The sequence below is a fragment of the Rattus norvegicus genome, chromosome 13 (genome assembly GCF_021556685.1).
Source record: "Rattus norvegicus strain SHRSP/BbbUtx chromosome 13, alternate assembly SHRSP_T2T, whole genome shotgun sequence".
Lineage (NCBI taxonomy): Eukaryota > Metazoa > Chordata > Mammalia > Rodentia > Muridae > Rattus > Rattus norvegicus.
The window spans coordinates 95,247,437-95,261,176 of record NC_141546.1 but is presented as its reverse complement, the minus strand read 5'-3'; the positions used below and the strand labels follow the sequence as shown (position 1 = coordinate 95,261,176).

Here is a 13,740-nt window from a genome sequence, read left to right as displayed (position 1 = left end):
AGAGTCATAAAGACTAGCTCCATTTGCAGGGACAGCCTAGAAGGTCAGATTAGACGACCAGTTCAGGGATACAAAGAGCAGATGCCCCAAAAAGGAGTAAAGAAGGTGAAGGGGTGGGGGTGGTCAGAGGTAGCCACTGTTAAGCTTCCTCTAGCCTGAAGTACTGCGGGGAAAATAACTGGGAGTCCTCAGGGCACTGAGAAACAGACAGGAGAGAAGAGAGAGATCCACAAAAGCTAGGGAGGGGAAGAAACCTCAGCTGCCAGCTGAGGAACAGCCAGGGACACTGTTGGTCCATTAGAGAGAACAAGAGCCCACTCCGGCTATCCTCAGAATGTCAGAGCTGGGGTCTCCAAGGCTGGTTGGCTTTTTCTTGGAATCCAAGTTCCAGACACTTAATATCCACTCATCTCCCAGACTAAGAAGCTTGGTGCCACAGGATGGCACCTCCAACCCTGAGTCGCAGAGCCTGGGTCTTCGCTCTGTAACTGAGACCACAGAGGGCTTCCCAGAGAGGCAAAAGTGGGCGGGGCAGTCAGAGCAGCGAAGCCTCCGCCCTCTGCTGGGCAGGGCTCAGGGCACAGCTGTGCTCAGCCCCACCCTCTTATGGTCATGCCTCCCCTCTAACAGAAGGTTCAGTGTTTCAAATAGGCACAGCCGCAGGCTGTGCGCTGACTCCGAAGGCTTCCAGAACCCCTGGCAAATTTAATGGAAATCTACAGTCTGTCCCCTGGCACTGAAGCCCAAGGACTTTGGTGCCCGGGTTCTGGCCTGCTTTTCACATCGTTTATGAGTGGGAAGTCGTAAGAAACCACCTCCCTCCTTAGGCTGCCACCTCCCAAAGTCTGCTCAAATCGTAATTCTCAGAGCACTTCCTTCCTCAAAGTCTGTTTCTTCTGCCTGCAAGAGTGGCACAAGTATTAGTGACAAGAAAAGAGGGTATAACAAACCGGAAGCAGATGTCTGAACTAGGAAAGTGCTGGTAAGGTGTTCTGGGTTGGGTGGGGTAGGGTCCCAGTTCTTGACTACTGACCCTGCTGTGCAGACACACAAAGACCCACACACACATGCCTGTGCAGACTCACATATGCAACACACACACACACACACACACACACACACACACACACAGAGAGAAGCTCAAGCACAGACTCACACTTACAATGTGCCTGACAGAAGGTGAGGGAAGCATGAGGGAGGAGACTGGGCTTAAGAGACTGGATCACTTTCTCCTTCTATACGGAACTTCTGGTGGCTGGAGGTAGACATGTGTTTGGTGCCATAGGGTTAGTGGCTGAAACGAATGGCACTTCTACCTAGAGCTGACGTTCCTGCTTCTCTCCTTTAAACCTCACCCACAGAAGCAAGGAATGGTCTCAGAAGACCTGCCATCCCAGCACTCAAGGAAGAAATAGGATCAGGATTTTAAGGCCAGCCTTGGCTGCACAGAAAGCTTGAGTCCAACAGACAAGGCTCCAGCCTCAGGGCTGACACCTCCTGAGGTTCCAGGCACCCAGGCACTGATGGAAATCTCTACATAAGGCTGTTTCAAAGGGGAAAAAAAACCACCAGGACATCAATACTTCGAAACATCCCTGTCTGGTGATGCAAGGCTGCGTTGTTGACACACTTAGTGAGGAAGGACTGTGGGCATCCGCTGGAGAAGTCCTCAGCTGGGTCAGATCCTCCCACCGCCCACCCCAGACAGCTCCAAGTCTTAGTGAGTCAGTCAGGCCTCTGGCTTGCTTCTCATTTCCTGCTAGGCTGTCCACTTAACCTGCCCCTGCAGCACCAACATCCACACACTGTCCTGATGCCACCAGGGTCACATAAGTCACAGGGGAGCCACTTTCTTCCAGTTTAGGGTTTTAGAGCAGAAACCCTCTCCACTCTGCTGTTACTCTGAGGCCTGCCCAAGTGACTCTCATCCCATTTTCTGGTCTTGCCCAGTGAGTTTCTTCCTACCTGTCTCTGCACCTAAATTCCTAGAACAAGTTCTCCACCACCTGCCAGGGTTCCTCTGTGCCTCCCTGTTCCTCTCTCCTCACCCAGCAGGACTGGCAGCTCCAGGCTTCACATCTCTTGTCCATTGGAACTAGGCCCTGCCAAAGTCAGGAGGGCCTCTCTCCCTCTGGTGCTTGAGGTGGCATACCAAGCCAAGGCCTCATCTAGACACCCAGAGGGCTGCTGTAGCACCTCAAGGTGCCCTAAAGCTAAAATTAGGGGAAATGAGCCACCACAGAACAAATAAAGAAGGCTCAGAAAGAGAAAAGGAAAAACATCCTCATAAATGCTCCCAGACAGAATGCCGTCCCTAGGAAGGGAGGGGCTGGGGCGGTGCTGGGGGTAGGAAGGGTGACTCACCAAAGTCTCTTTCAGGGGCCTGGAGAAACAGAGGAGCCTTGACCCCCGGAAGGGTTCCTGTGGCTCCCTTTCCCTAATGACCGGCCACACTCCTAAGTCATTTTTCTCTTGCCAAGCAGGTTTCCCAGGAGAATCTACAAAGTTTGGTAAGAACTAAGGGAGGCTGGGTATGTTGGTACACACCCATTAACCACAACACTCAGGAGGCAGAGGCAGGTGGATCGCTGTGAGTTCTAGGTCATCCAGGGCTACCTAGTAAGACCCTGACTCAAAAACAAAACAGAAGAACTAAGGGAGGTCAGCCAGCAGAGAAGACAGCCTGGGCACAGGCAGGTCCAGTCTCAGGCCTCCTCAACCAGGTGGCCTTCTGCCTGGTGCAGTCACCAAGGGCAGCTGCCCTGCCTTGACATCCTCCCCACCCACTCCCACCCTCCAACCTCCACCCTCCCACCCCACCCCCACCCCCGTGGGCTAGAATCAGGGAAATCAAATACAACAGAGCAAACAAGGAAGGCTTGGAAAGTGAAAGGGTGAGAAGCCAAGTGAAGGCCTTTGAGACCCACAGTCCCAGACCCTAGGCTCCTCCAGTTGGAGCAACCTGTCCCCACCCAGCAGCCGCAGGAACAGGCAGAGGCTGCTACTGAAACATTCCCTAGGCTCTCCATGAGCCCGACAAAGCTTTCTTGCCTTTCCGAAGGAACATCTCTGAGAGGGCAGGGGAAACACACTCACCAAGGGGCAGCCAGGCCAGACAGAGGAGGCACTGGGTGTGGGGAGGAAATCAAACAAGTCCCCGAGGGGCGGGAATGGTGCTCAGGGCAAAGCGCAAGCCTAGAATGTGCAAGGCAAAAGGCTGTATTCCAACCCCATCACTACGCGGGGTGAGGGGGCCTTTTAAAAAGCAATTCGACACTGTGGTCTCAGGAGCCGTGCCTAGGTACACACACTTTGCAACAGTCACCATCCCACATCCAACGAATACTCACACATGCAAACAAATGCTCAGCACCCCACCATCTTCTCATTTGCACCCCAAACTCTCGACGGGACAGGCCCTGGGACCCAATCAGAGCTTCGGGACAGAAAAGATGTTCCCAGGCCTTTTACAAAAGTCCCTACAGCTGTTGGCCCCTGTTTGGGGCTGAAAGACAACAACTCCACCTCACCCGAGGTGTCAGGTAGCCAGGCTTATCGGGTCTGGGTAAGTGAGTTGTTGTCGGATCCGGTTTCTTTGCCGTGGCAGCTCGTCCCCCCCCCCCCCCCCCCCGCCTTTCCCCAAGTCCCCAGTTTTCCTCCACCAGGTGCTACCAGGGCAGGAATGAGTGATCACCCAGACCGTACGAAGCGCGCTCAGGCCGGGTCTAGCCCGGTAAGAATTAAAGAAGAGAGGGCTCCGACGTTGCCCTTTGGGTTAGGCGGGGAGATCGGACCCCACAGACAAACTCCAAAGCCCACGGAGGAGGTGGAGGGAAGGATCCGCCACGCAGCCAAAGGCTGTCAGGAAGTCCCAGCGGCGCGGGATTTGATTGGCACTCTCTAGCCACCTACCCGGCTACTGTCACCAGACAGTCCCCGGGGAAGGCGACCCGAGGCACCCCGCCCCTCGAGGACCGGGGCCGGCGCGTCCTGGGAGGGTCCGGCCTCCGTCTCTGCTCCCCTTCCCACTTTACCTGCGGCGGTGGCGGCGGCGGCGCGGCGCGCGCGCCCGGGGGAGTGGTCAGTCCGTACCTGGCGGGGCGGGGCGGCGTCCCCACCACTTAAAAGTTACAAAGTGAAACTCCGGCGCCTCCTGCACATGCGCAGAACTGTTTCCACGCGTTGCCTAATTTGGACTCTTGGCTCCCGCCGGCGCCAGCTGAACGTTGAGGACTGTGCGCCGGGCAGTGAGCCTCTCTGTGGTTCTCTGACTCTGGTCCACGCGTGGCCGTCCTCACGGAGGTCTACGGGCGGAACCAAACCAGCTGACGCCCACAAGGCTGGGAGAGCGTGTCCCGACTGTCTCTCTGTGCCCTAGCACATCCCCACTGAGAGGACACTGGGCCGTGTCTAGGATGGTTGCGGCGTTGGAGAGCATCTGCAAATGTTCGTGATTGAATGTCCGCAGGAACTTCTAAGCTGGCCCAGTTGGGTTGCAGGGCGGGGGAGCACCAGGACACAGTGAACCTACGCTGCTCTGCTTCCAGCCATCTGTAGCCAAGAGAGCTTGAAAGTTCCAAAGCTCTGTCCTGCTCCCAAATAAAGTACAGCATTTCCAGCGTTCCCTAGGAACACACGTTACACATCCGTCCCGGCTACCAACGTTGCCAACTGGGACCAAACCCGCTGAGCGTTGGGTATGTTCTGGCTGGGACTTGGAGGTTTCCAGCTAACCAGCAGCCACTACACCTGATCTGTGCCCTCACGCAGGGCAGGACCAGCGCTGGATGTGTTAGAGGAATGGAATAAGGACCCTGGCAGGGCCACTGCCACAAATCACCCACTTGCAGGCCTCAGTTTCCACAAGGAAAAGAGTGGGACCAAAGCTTCTGTGGAGTTCTTGCCAGCACTAACACCGCCAAGCCTGAACAGCTCCTCCTTCCCCAAGGCACAGCCGCCTCTCTGACCTCACTTCCACGCCCGAGCTTTCATCTTCTACAGTAAAGACAAAAATACCCTCGCAGCCTCCCTGGTCCTGATTCTAGCCCAGCCAGCGGCTATCTGAAAAGGGTTGCCTCTTTCCTGTCTCAGTTCTCTGTCTCTTCCGACTTCCATCCCCCATCCCCGTAAGCACCTAGCTAATAGTTAATTTCCCAGAGACTTCCTCTGTCCTTGTTTCTTTGTTAAGGACCCCACAACCAGCTTCTCTAGGTCCCGGGCTGTAGGCCCCTGGTCATTCCCTTGGCTCCTCAGATTGGCTCTGACTGATCTCCTGGCTCTCATTCGACACATCTTTAGTCCTCATTTCTGCTTTTGTTGATGATGCTGACACCTGCCTGGTCTGTGCCCTGGGGTCTAGCCCCAGTTATGTTAGGATAATGTTGTGACTACCAAAGAAAAGGTTCAGAGCCTGTGATGAGGGGAAAGGCTTTCCATGTCTGGTCTGCAGTATGTTACAGTTGTCTCAAAATCCAGAAGACTGCAAGGGGTCAGAGTGTGTGAGCTGACAAAGCCCAGAGATGTAGCTCGAGTGGGCAGAGAGTTTGGGTAGCATGCATGATACTTAGTGAGCCATAAGCTAGTCATGGTGGCACAAGCCTGTAATGTTATTACATCATTCTGGTGCATCATTCTGGATGAGGACACGGGAGGAGAAGTTCAAGATGTAAGCTCAGGGCATAAAGGTGCTTGCCACAGAAGTCTGACTAGCAGAGTCTGTTTCTCAGAACCCACTGTTGAAAGAGAGAACCGGCTCCCTAAAATTTCCATCTGACTTCCACAGCACATGCTGGCACACCATGGGCACACACGCGCACGCGCGCGCGCGCACACACACACCCACACACACACACACACACAATTTAATATTTTAAAACATTTAAGGTCAGACGGACAGCGGTGGTGCATGCCTTTAATCCCAGCATTCAGGAGGCAAAAGCAGGCAAATTCCTGGGAGTTTGAGGTCACCTTTGCGTACAGAGTGAGTTCTAGGGCAGCTGAGACCACACAGAAAAACCCTGTCTGGAGAAAACAAAAAACAAAAATAAAAAAATTAAAACCAGGTAAGGTGGTGCACACCTTTAGTCCCAGCACTTGTAAGACAGACACAGGCAGATCTGAGTTCCAGGCCAGCCTGGTCTTCAGAGTGAGTTCCAGGACAGCCAGGGCTACACAGAGATACCCTGTCTTGTCTTGAAAAAGAAAAAGTGGACTGGAGAGGTGGCTCAGCGGGGTTAAGCACACTGACGGCTCTTCCAGAGGTCCTGAGTTCAATTCCCAGCGACCACATGGTGGCTCACAACCATCTGTAATGAGATCTGATACCCTCTTCTGATGTGTCTGAAGGCAGCTACAATGTACTCATATATAATAAATAAATAAATCTTTTAAAAAAAGAAAAGAAGGGGGTGGGAGAAAAAAAAAGTTAAGGTCATCTTTGACTGCATTGGAGTTAGAGGCTATCCTAATCTATATAACACCTTTCTCAAAATAATAATAACAACAATAATAACAACAACAACAATAATAATAAACAAATAAATAATAACAGACAGCTACATAGTAAGGCCCAGTCTAAAAAAATAAATCTAGGCTAGGGTGTGAGTTGAATTAGCCATAGGCCTGGTTGTACCATTCAGTGTGTAAAGTAATTATTAAATTATTGGTTCCTTAAACCAAACCTATGGAAGGTAAGGGTTGCTGCTTTTAGGGGATCAAGACTAGAAAATTCAGATTAGACTAGAGGATATGGAATTCAAGATATGGAATTTGAAGCCAACAGCTGTGCAGACTTGTGGGGAGACTCAGAGAGCCATTCACTGAGCTGAGACACTGGTCAAGCTTATTTCTTAAAAGTCTCTGTATACGTGGCATCCTACCATGGCACAGCCAATGCTGTGAATACCACTCCCTATGTCAGTCCGAGAGGAGTGAGCTCCAGCCTTCTAGAATTAGGACTTGACTTTTTTTTTTTTTATTTGAAACAAGGTCTGACAGTGTGGTAGTGACTGGCTTGAAGCTCCCTATGTAGACAGGATGGCCTCAAACTCAGATCTGCCTGCCTGTGCTGGGCTTAAATGTGCATGCCACCACATCTGACATGATAAGGGTTTGGTTTTTTTAAATTTATTTCTTTATGTATGTGACTACACTGTGGCTCTTTTCAGAGACACCAGAAGAGGGCTCCAGATCCCTTTAAAGATGGTTACAGCCACCATGTGGTTGCTGGGAATTGAACTCAGGACCTCTGGAAGAGCAGTCAGTGCCCTTAACTACTGAGCCATCTTCTCCAGTCCAGGTTTGTTGGTTGGTTGGTTTGTTTTCTTGGTTCTTTTTTTTTTTTTTTTCCGGAGCTGGGGACCGAACCCAGGGCCTTGCGCTTCCTAGGCAAGTGCTCTACCACTGAGCTAAATCCCCAAGCCCTGGTTTGTTTTCTTAATGCAACCAGAATTGAAAGAAAACCCTAATTGCAAGCCCAGAAAAGCCAAAATCTCAACAGCAAACAAAACATTTCTATCTTAGGTCTGAAAACCAGATACCACCACAGACTGGGGTCCAAATGAGTATCAGTCTTGGCTTCCTTTATCGTTGAAACCCCCACCAAGCGCAAGGCCCTGGGTTCGGTCTTCAGCTGGGGGGGGGGGGATCCCCACCCAGTCTTGGCTAAATCAAGCTCTTTAGTTCTCAGTTATGCTGACCTAACGCCTTTCTTTTTCTGCCTCAGTTTGCACAGATGTAGGTAGTCTAAATGGAGAAACGAGCCAGAGCTACACAAAGAAATCCTGTCTTGAGAGGAAAATAATAATAATATTATTATTATTAATAATGAAACAAAAACTTACAAAGCAAAACATATTTTATTCCCATCTAGCAAAGCTGGTATTACCTAGTTTGATACACTTGGGTCTTAGGTCCAGAGACAAGACTGGGGCTCAGCCCAGATACAGGGACAGATTAAGGGAGCAATGGCAGTTCGGGATTCTGTCCTTAGTTTACGGTTTCTATACAGGTAAGTGCTTCGTATACAGTGCAGTAAACAATATGAAGGACAGAGACCACTAGGTGGCGCCTCCAGTGGCCAGCGAGTCACATTCCTTGAAGGTAAAATTTAGGGATGGGGCTGGTTCAGAGGACCACGCAGAGCATTCGCCCCTTAGGGATTTAGAATCCCCATCTCTCCCCGTATATTACCGTCACGTCCTTGGGGAGGCCACGCCCTGTGCCTATGGCTCCAGCCTCCTGGGTATGAGCGCCCCATCCGAGGCACAGCTACACCTCTGCACCCTCATGTTGGGCAGGCTGACCACTTGAGGCCTGGTCCTGCCGTCCTCCTTTATGCTGACAATCAGGGGCAAGGAAGTCATCTCTGAGGCCACACACTGCCGAGGCCCCAGAAATGGCCACCTGATGGTCAGGGACTCTGGTGGCTGCAGGCAGCTGCCCACACATTCGTAAGTCAGGAATCCTGGGGGTTCTAGGATCCAGTTCTCAGCCCACTTCATCCCCTGCAGGTCCAGGTACATCTCTTGGCGACAGCATCGGGTGCCTTCAGTCACTGGTGTCTCGGGGTCACAATTGCCTTGAGCCCTGTTGGGTGAGAAGTCAAGAAGTCAGTTGAGGCTCGGCTGAGATCCTGGCATTCTGTGGAGACACTAAGATCTTGCTCTGCCGGAATTGAGGAACTGGGCTGGGTGTGTAGCTCATTAGGAGCAGTTTTCTGGCCTAGATTTAAATCCCAGTGCCACAGCAAAGAAAACAACTGAATACTGAATATTTATGTGGGGATGAAATAGCTAAGAAATAAAAAATAAAATAAAATAAATCCTATTTACTGGGAACTTCCTAACAGTCAGAGGAAGCTTTTCTAAATATTCTCACATTCTGAAATTTTGTCATTTCACAGTTAGGTCAAATTCCTCATTTGTCTCTCGATTTTGCTTGTAACTTAACCCACAGTGCCTACCCATAGTCCTTGAGGTCCAGCGTGTGCAGCTCCAGCTGTGGCTCGCCCAGCCCCTTGCCGTCCGGCGTCCCCTGCGCCGCGAACCGGACCAACTTGTGTGCGCTCCAGGTCCCCGGTCCCAGATGCTCCCTCTGCACCGACACCTGGAGCAGCAGCGGCTGCCTCGGCCGGCTCAGCTGCTGCCAGAAGTTCACGGCCTCGGTCACATCGAAGACCTTCCAGCCGCTCTCGTGGATGGACACGAGCCTGAGACACAGCAGCGCGCGTCAGGCGAGAGGACTGGCAGGCTTTAGGGAGACCCTGAAGGAGTCTGTTCCATTCCGTTCCCACCCCTATCATCTGCTACTCCCCTCCCTCTGCAGGGCCGAGCCCTGCACTTTTTTTTCCCCCTGCACTTTCTAACGCTCCTAATACGAGAGAGAGAGAGAGCGAGCGCTTATACCTAGAATCGATAAGGGCGGTACGGTTGGAGCCATCCTCGCGGAAGCGCAGCCATTCAATGGTGACCCGAGCCCGGGCGCTGTGTGGGGACAGCCTCTTTTGCCTCCGGAGAGCTGTTCTGGGCACAGGCTCCTGGAACAGCCGCAGCACAGCCTGCACCAGCTCACTGTTAGGCGGCAGCCGCTGCTCCATGCCGAACACCAGCAGGTGACTGGAGGTCTCTGACACCAGGAACCTGCCTGCCACCTCTGTGGACAAGGACAGAGTCAGCCCGGCCTCTACACCCAGGGTGGCAAGGACCCAAGGCCAATAGCCAAGATTCCTTAGTAACCCTCAGGGAGAATTGTGAGCAGGAAGCCCATGATCAACGTGAAAAAGAAGTGTCTCTATATATCCAGGAATTGTAAATTTTGCAACGAGGCCCTGAATGCTAAAGCAATCAGTGGGGTTCTCTTTTTCTTACTGTTTCTCCCACCCTTAGTGGTGACTTTGGAACCCTGTGCAAGGAAGGAACTGGTTGGGCTCAAGAGCATAGCAATGCTGGGTTCTTCCTGGAAGGTTTTGGGAGAAGATGGGGGGCAGTACAGAGTCAGGCTGCAGAGGCTAGAGAGAGAAAACCCAAGATCACTGTGGAGCCGTGCCTTTCTTCTTTTTTTTTTTTTTTTTTTTTTTGGTTCTTTTCTTCGGAGCTGGGGACCGAACCCAGGGCCTTGCGCTTCCTAGGTAAGCGCTCTACCACTGAGCTAAATCCCCAGCCCCCGAACCGTGCCTTTCTTTTCTATTTTTTTTTTTTTTTTGGTTCTTTTTTTTCCGGAGCTGGGGACCGAACCCAGGGCCTTGCGCTTCCTAGGTAAGCACTCTACCACTGAGCTAAATCCCCAGCCCCGAACCGTGCCTTTCTTAAGGGACAGATGCTCTTGCCGGGGTTCTGTTCGGCGGAACAGGAGTCTGCGAGCATCTTTGTAGGACTGAACACTGGGGCAAATGTTAAGGACGTTGTCGCGTTCCTAAATGGCTCTGGCCAGTGCGTTCTCAGGATTGCTGGGTGGTTACCTGTGTGGCCAGTCACACCTCTCCTCAGCAGACATCCCCACTGCCTGCCTGTTCAGAACCAGCAACTTATGTCTCCAGACCGAGGTACCATAGGACAGTAAGTTTTGTTTTGTGCCCAACTGAGGGCTGATTCCAGCTGGAAACGGCTGTGCCACCATGAAGGCCCATGCTATCCTCTGTCCGTGGTGAGACATAGTCGCTATTCGAGGTGCTCCTTAATTTACCAGCAAGCACAGCCCCCCCTTTTTTTATCCCGAGGGTCCTTCAGTGCACAGCCAAATCCCCAGTGCCCAGACCCAGACCTGCTCCCCTCTCACAACTGCCTCAGACTGTGTTCCCCCATGACTTCGACTCTCAGCCCCACAAAGTAAGGGCCCATTCACACTATAGACGGAAGGCATGATCAGCCCACCTTTCCTAGAGACCAAGGACAACCGGGGAGGGCTCACCTCGAAAGTTCTGGCTAAACCTCTTGCCTCGGGAGCGGCTGTCATGGCTGTGCTGGAGCAGGGCCACATACTGGGCCCTCACATGCGAGGGGATGACCATTCCCTCCACATCAGCCTTGTCCAAGACTGGCGGTCGATCAAGCCGCAGCTGTTGCAGAAGGCTGCCCAGGACCTGCTCTCCAGTCAGGGCTTCTCCAGGGCTAACCTGGAATAGTGCCCAGAGTGCCCAACAGAGCCATAGGAACCGCATGGTGCTGCCCAGGAAGAGAACCTGTAGCTCTTGTGTCCCTCAGGTGTCTTGAAAGGGTCTTGAGTCTGCTGAGGGCTGGTACAGAACAGCTTTATAGCTGGTCCTGGGGTGGGGGGCAGGGAGGAAGAAAGAGAGAGGTCACACCCCTGGGACCTCCTGGGAGCTCAGCATGAATCAAGCCCCTGAGCCCTGAGGAGGGGCAGTCTAGAAAGGACACAAAAGCCTGTCTGGACTGAGAACATCTGGTCACCACTGTCTGTTAGCCATATACTTCGCCATTGACTTAAGGGTGTCTGACCAATTAGGACATTCAGGGCCGGAGGTGGTAATAGCTCAGTGGTAGAGCACCAGCCCTGCACACAAGAAGCCCTAAATTCAATCCCAGCATGGGTTGGGAGGTGTGTCCCGAAGGAGCGTGGAGGTCTCGTTCTCGGCTGGGTGCCTGCTCCCAGCGTCTGGAATGTGCACCTGTAGTCTCGTTCATTCTGCTTCCAGCCCCTGGAAAGAACCAGATATCAATCAACACCTGGGCTCTCCAGCTGACTGCCTTCCCAGTACACCTCGCCAGGTGTCCAAACGGCGTCTAGGGCTGTTAAGACTCAAACTGCTCCAAGGCCCTGGGTTCGGTCCCCAGCTCCAAAAAAAAGAACCAAAAAAAAAAAAAAAAAAAAAAGACTCAAACTGCTCCACTTTAGAGGGTTTGGGGGACTTGGGGCGGGGGGGGGGGGTTCTTCCTTAGTCACAAAGTCTGGGACTAGCCAATAAGAAACCCATCCTTTCCCTTTCTTGCTGAGTTAGAGTTGAAAACCTACCTGCTCCCAATCTCTGAACCAAAAGAACAGCGGTTCAGAGAGGGGCAACATAGTTACGATCTTTATGGGTGCCCCTGTAGAGCTTTCCACATCTCTATTTTCTTCCAAGTCCTGCCCAGGCTCTTTTTTTTTTTTTTTTTTTTTTTTGGGGTGTGTGTGTGTGTGTGTGTGTGTGTGTGTGTGTGTGTGTGTGTGTGTGTGTGCCCAGGCTCTTGAAGAGAGCCAGATATGGGTGTGTGGCTGGGGTGGGGATGGGGGGATGGGGTGTGTGGTTCTACAACGACAGAGTATACCGAGCCTTCTCCAAAACACAGCTGGGATCTGTGGATTTGCGAGCCGGTTTTAGAATTCTACTGGAGAAATAGAGTTGAGCAACCTACTGGGTTAGGGCTGCTAAATAAAACTCGTCCGGAATTTGGGACTGATTACACTAAAATATTAGTCATTGTTTACCTGGGATTTGCATGACACGAGTATCTAGAGTTTTTATTTGCAGATTCTGACAATCTTAGTCCGGGGGCTACGGAGAGAAACGGTAGTGGATTGTCAGACTTGTCCTTGAGTTCCCCCCCCGCCCCCCCCTCTCCAGCAGGGCTGCCCTTTGTTATGTAGAAAAGCAGCTGCCTTCCTCACCACTCCTGCCTGGGTCTGACCCTGGTCAGGTTTGAGATTAGGAAGCAGCCCCCAGACCCGGAGAGGGGACCCCTGGAATGAAGCTTGCAGCTCCTGGCACGACACCTTTCTTGGCTCCAGGCCAGTGCTCAGGACCCAGGGGTGGGCAGTAACCTGATCATGCCCGGAATGAGGGCGAAGGTAAAAGAGAAGCCTGGTATTCCCTACCTCTCTCTGGCTCCAAACAGAGGTTGGGCTGCAAGGGAAGCCTGGGGCAAATGCTTCAATGAGAACAGAGTCACCTTGGGATTTCCAGATTTGGCTAACACCAGGAGGAGTATGAGACTCAAAGGGCCTCTGAGTTCAGGGAAGCTAAGGTCCAGGACACGCCTAGTGTCTAGGGTTCCCTCAATGGGCAGGATAGATCCCTTGGGTTTGCTTAGCAAGCACAGCAAGGCCAGCCCAGACTGACCCCACACGTGGAGCTCCCTAATCCCTGCCTGAGGCGGTGTGGCTTCTGTGGACCGTGCAGAGGAACTTCTAGACATGCCCTAATGGACTCCACGTTCTCCCAGAGCATGTCAGCCTCCTAGACTTTCTAGGTCAAAGAGGAGGAACAGGCAAGGATACAAACGGCATTTTAGTCCATTGGCTCCTTCTCCGTGCTACAGGTTTGAATGCAAACTTCGCTGCACCACACTCACAATGTGACGTAGGTCCCCCCTGGGAAATGTGAGTCCCCTCAAGGTGATTGGAGTTTCCCTCTGGGAAAACGGACACCAGAAATTAGCCACTTAATCACGATGTTCCCAGAATCCCTGGCAAGTCTCTCGGCACACAGTAGGTGCTCGAGAAATGCTAGCTGCCTATTGCACTGTTCACTTACTCGGTGAACTGTCTAAAATGTAACTTGACTTTTTTTTTTTAATTCTCTTAAAAACAATTAGAATTCAGCAACACTCAAATCTGTGGAAGGGAACGTAGGAAGAGGCAGGTTCTTTCTTTGCCCTGCCTGCTCGCTTTACCTCTGTGTCTCTGGCGAGTAACACGGAATGTTTTTCTCATCCTGCAGATTTCTTTTTCTTTTTTCTTTTCTTTCTTTCTTCCCCCCCCCCCCCCGGAGCCGGGGACGAACCCAGGGCCTTGCGCTTGCTAGGCAAG

The 13,740-nt window shown here is 52.3% G+C and overlaps 2 protein-coding genes and 1 long non-coding RNA gene across 11 annotated transcripts in view; 1 reads left to right on the top strand and 2 right to left on the bottom strand.

The window, feature by feature from the left end:
• Positions 1-4,137, bottom strand: part of Tmem63a (transmembrane protein 63a) — a 32,757-nt gene extending 28,620 nt beyond the window's left edge. For 2 of the 8 annotated variants that reach the window (XM_087580359.1, XM_087580363.1), the window contains exon 1: positions 3,913-4,137. Coding sequence is in view for 1 of the 8 variants with exons in the window: in XM_087580358.1 (XP_087436484.1) it covers positions 3,351-3,354 (4 nt within the window). In the remaining 7 variants the exon portion in view is untranslated. Of the gene's footprint in view, positions 1-2,048; positions 2,326-3,350; positions 3,877-3,912 lie in introns of those variants that run through there. The other 6 variants (XM_087580360.1, XM_087580364.1, XM_087580362.1 and 3 more) reach the window with 5 other exon arrangements.
• LOC134481606 (uncharacterized) lies at positions 879-5,157 on the top strand. The gene is made up of 3 exons (XR_015636228.1): positions 879-982; positions 2,380-2,510; positions 3,666-5,157. It is a non-coding gene; the product is annotated as an uncharacterized LOC134481606 (long non-coding RNA).
• A 2,681-nt stretch (positions 5,158-7,838) lies between these two features.
• On the bottom strand, positions 7,839-12,443 carry Lefty1 (left right determination factor 1). Of its 2 annotated transcripts, XM_087581441.1 has the most exons (5): positions 12,421-12,443; positions 10,906-11,258; positions 9,405-9,651; positions 8,963-9,208; positions 7,839-8,586 (listed from the first exon to the last, which is right to left on the bottom strand). In XM_087581441.1, exons 2-5 carry the CDS (start codon positions 11,153-11,155, stop codon positions 8,223-8,225), a joined length of 1,107 nt encoding a protein of 368 aa, XP_087437567.1. In that variant the 5' UTR covers positions 11,156-11,258; positions 12,421-12,443; the 3' UTR covers positions 7,839-8,222. The 2 variants fall into 2 exon arrangements, with proteins under 2 accessions (XP_087437567.1, NP_001102550.1); NM_001109080.2 differs by lacking the exon at positions 12,421-12,443 and having other exon boundaries at positions 10,906-11,224.
• Positions 12,444-13,740: the final 1,297 nt, after the last annotated feature.

What these genes read in the sequence shown, in the direction of transcription:
- Lefty1 (XM_087581441.1), bottom strand. Translation starts at nt 11,155, where the DNA reads ATGCGGTTCCTATGGCTCTGTTGGGCACTCTGGGCACTATTCCAGGTT. An exon ending in GTTTAGCCAGAACTTTCGAG is followed by an intron (nt 9,652 to 10,905) that starts GTGAGCCCTCCC and finishes CCTTGTCCACAG; the next exon opens with AGGTGGCAGGCAGGTTCCTG. An exon ending in ACCGCCCTTATCGATTCTAG is followed by an intron (nt 9,209 to 9,404) that starts GTATAAGCGCTC and finishes GCTGTGTCTCAG; the next exon opens with GCTCGTGTCCATCCACGAGA.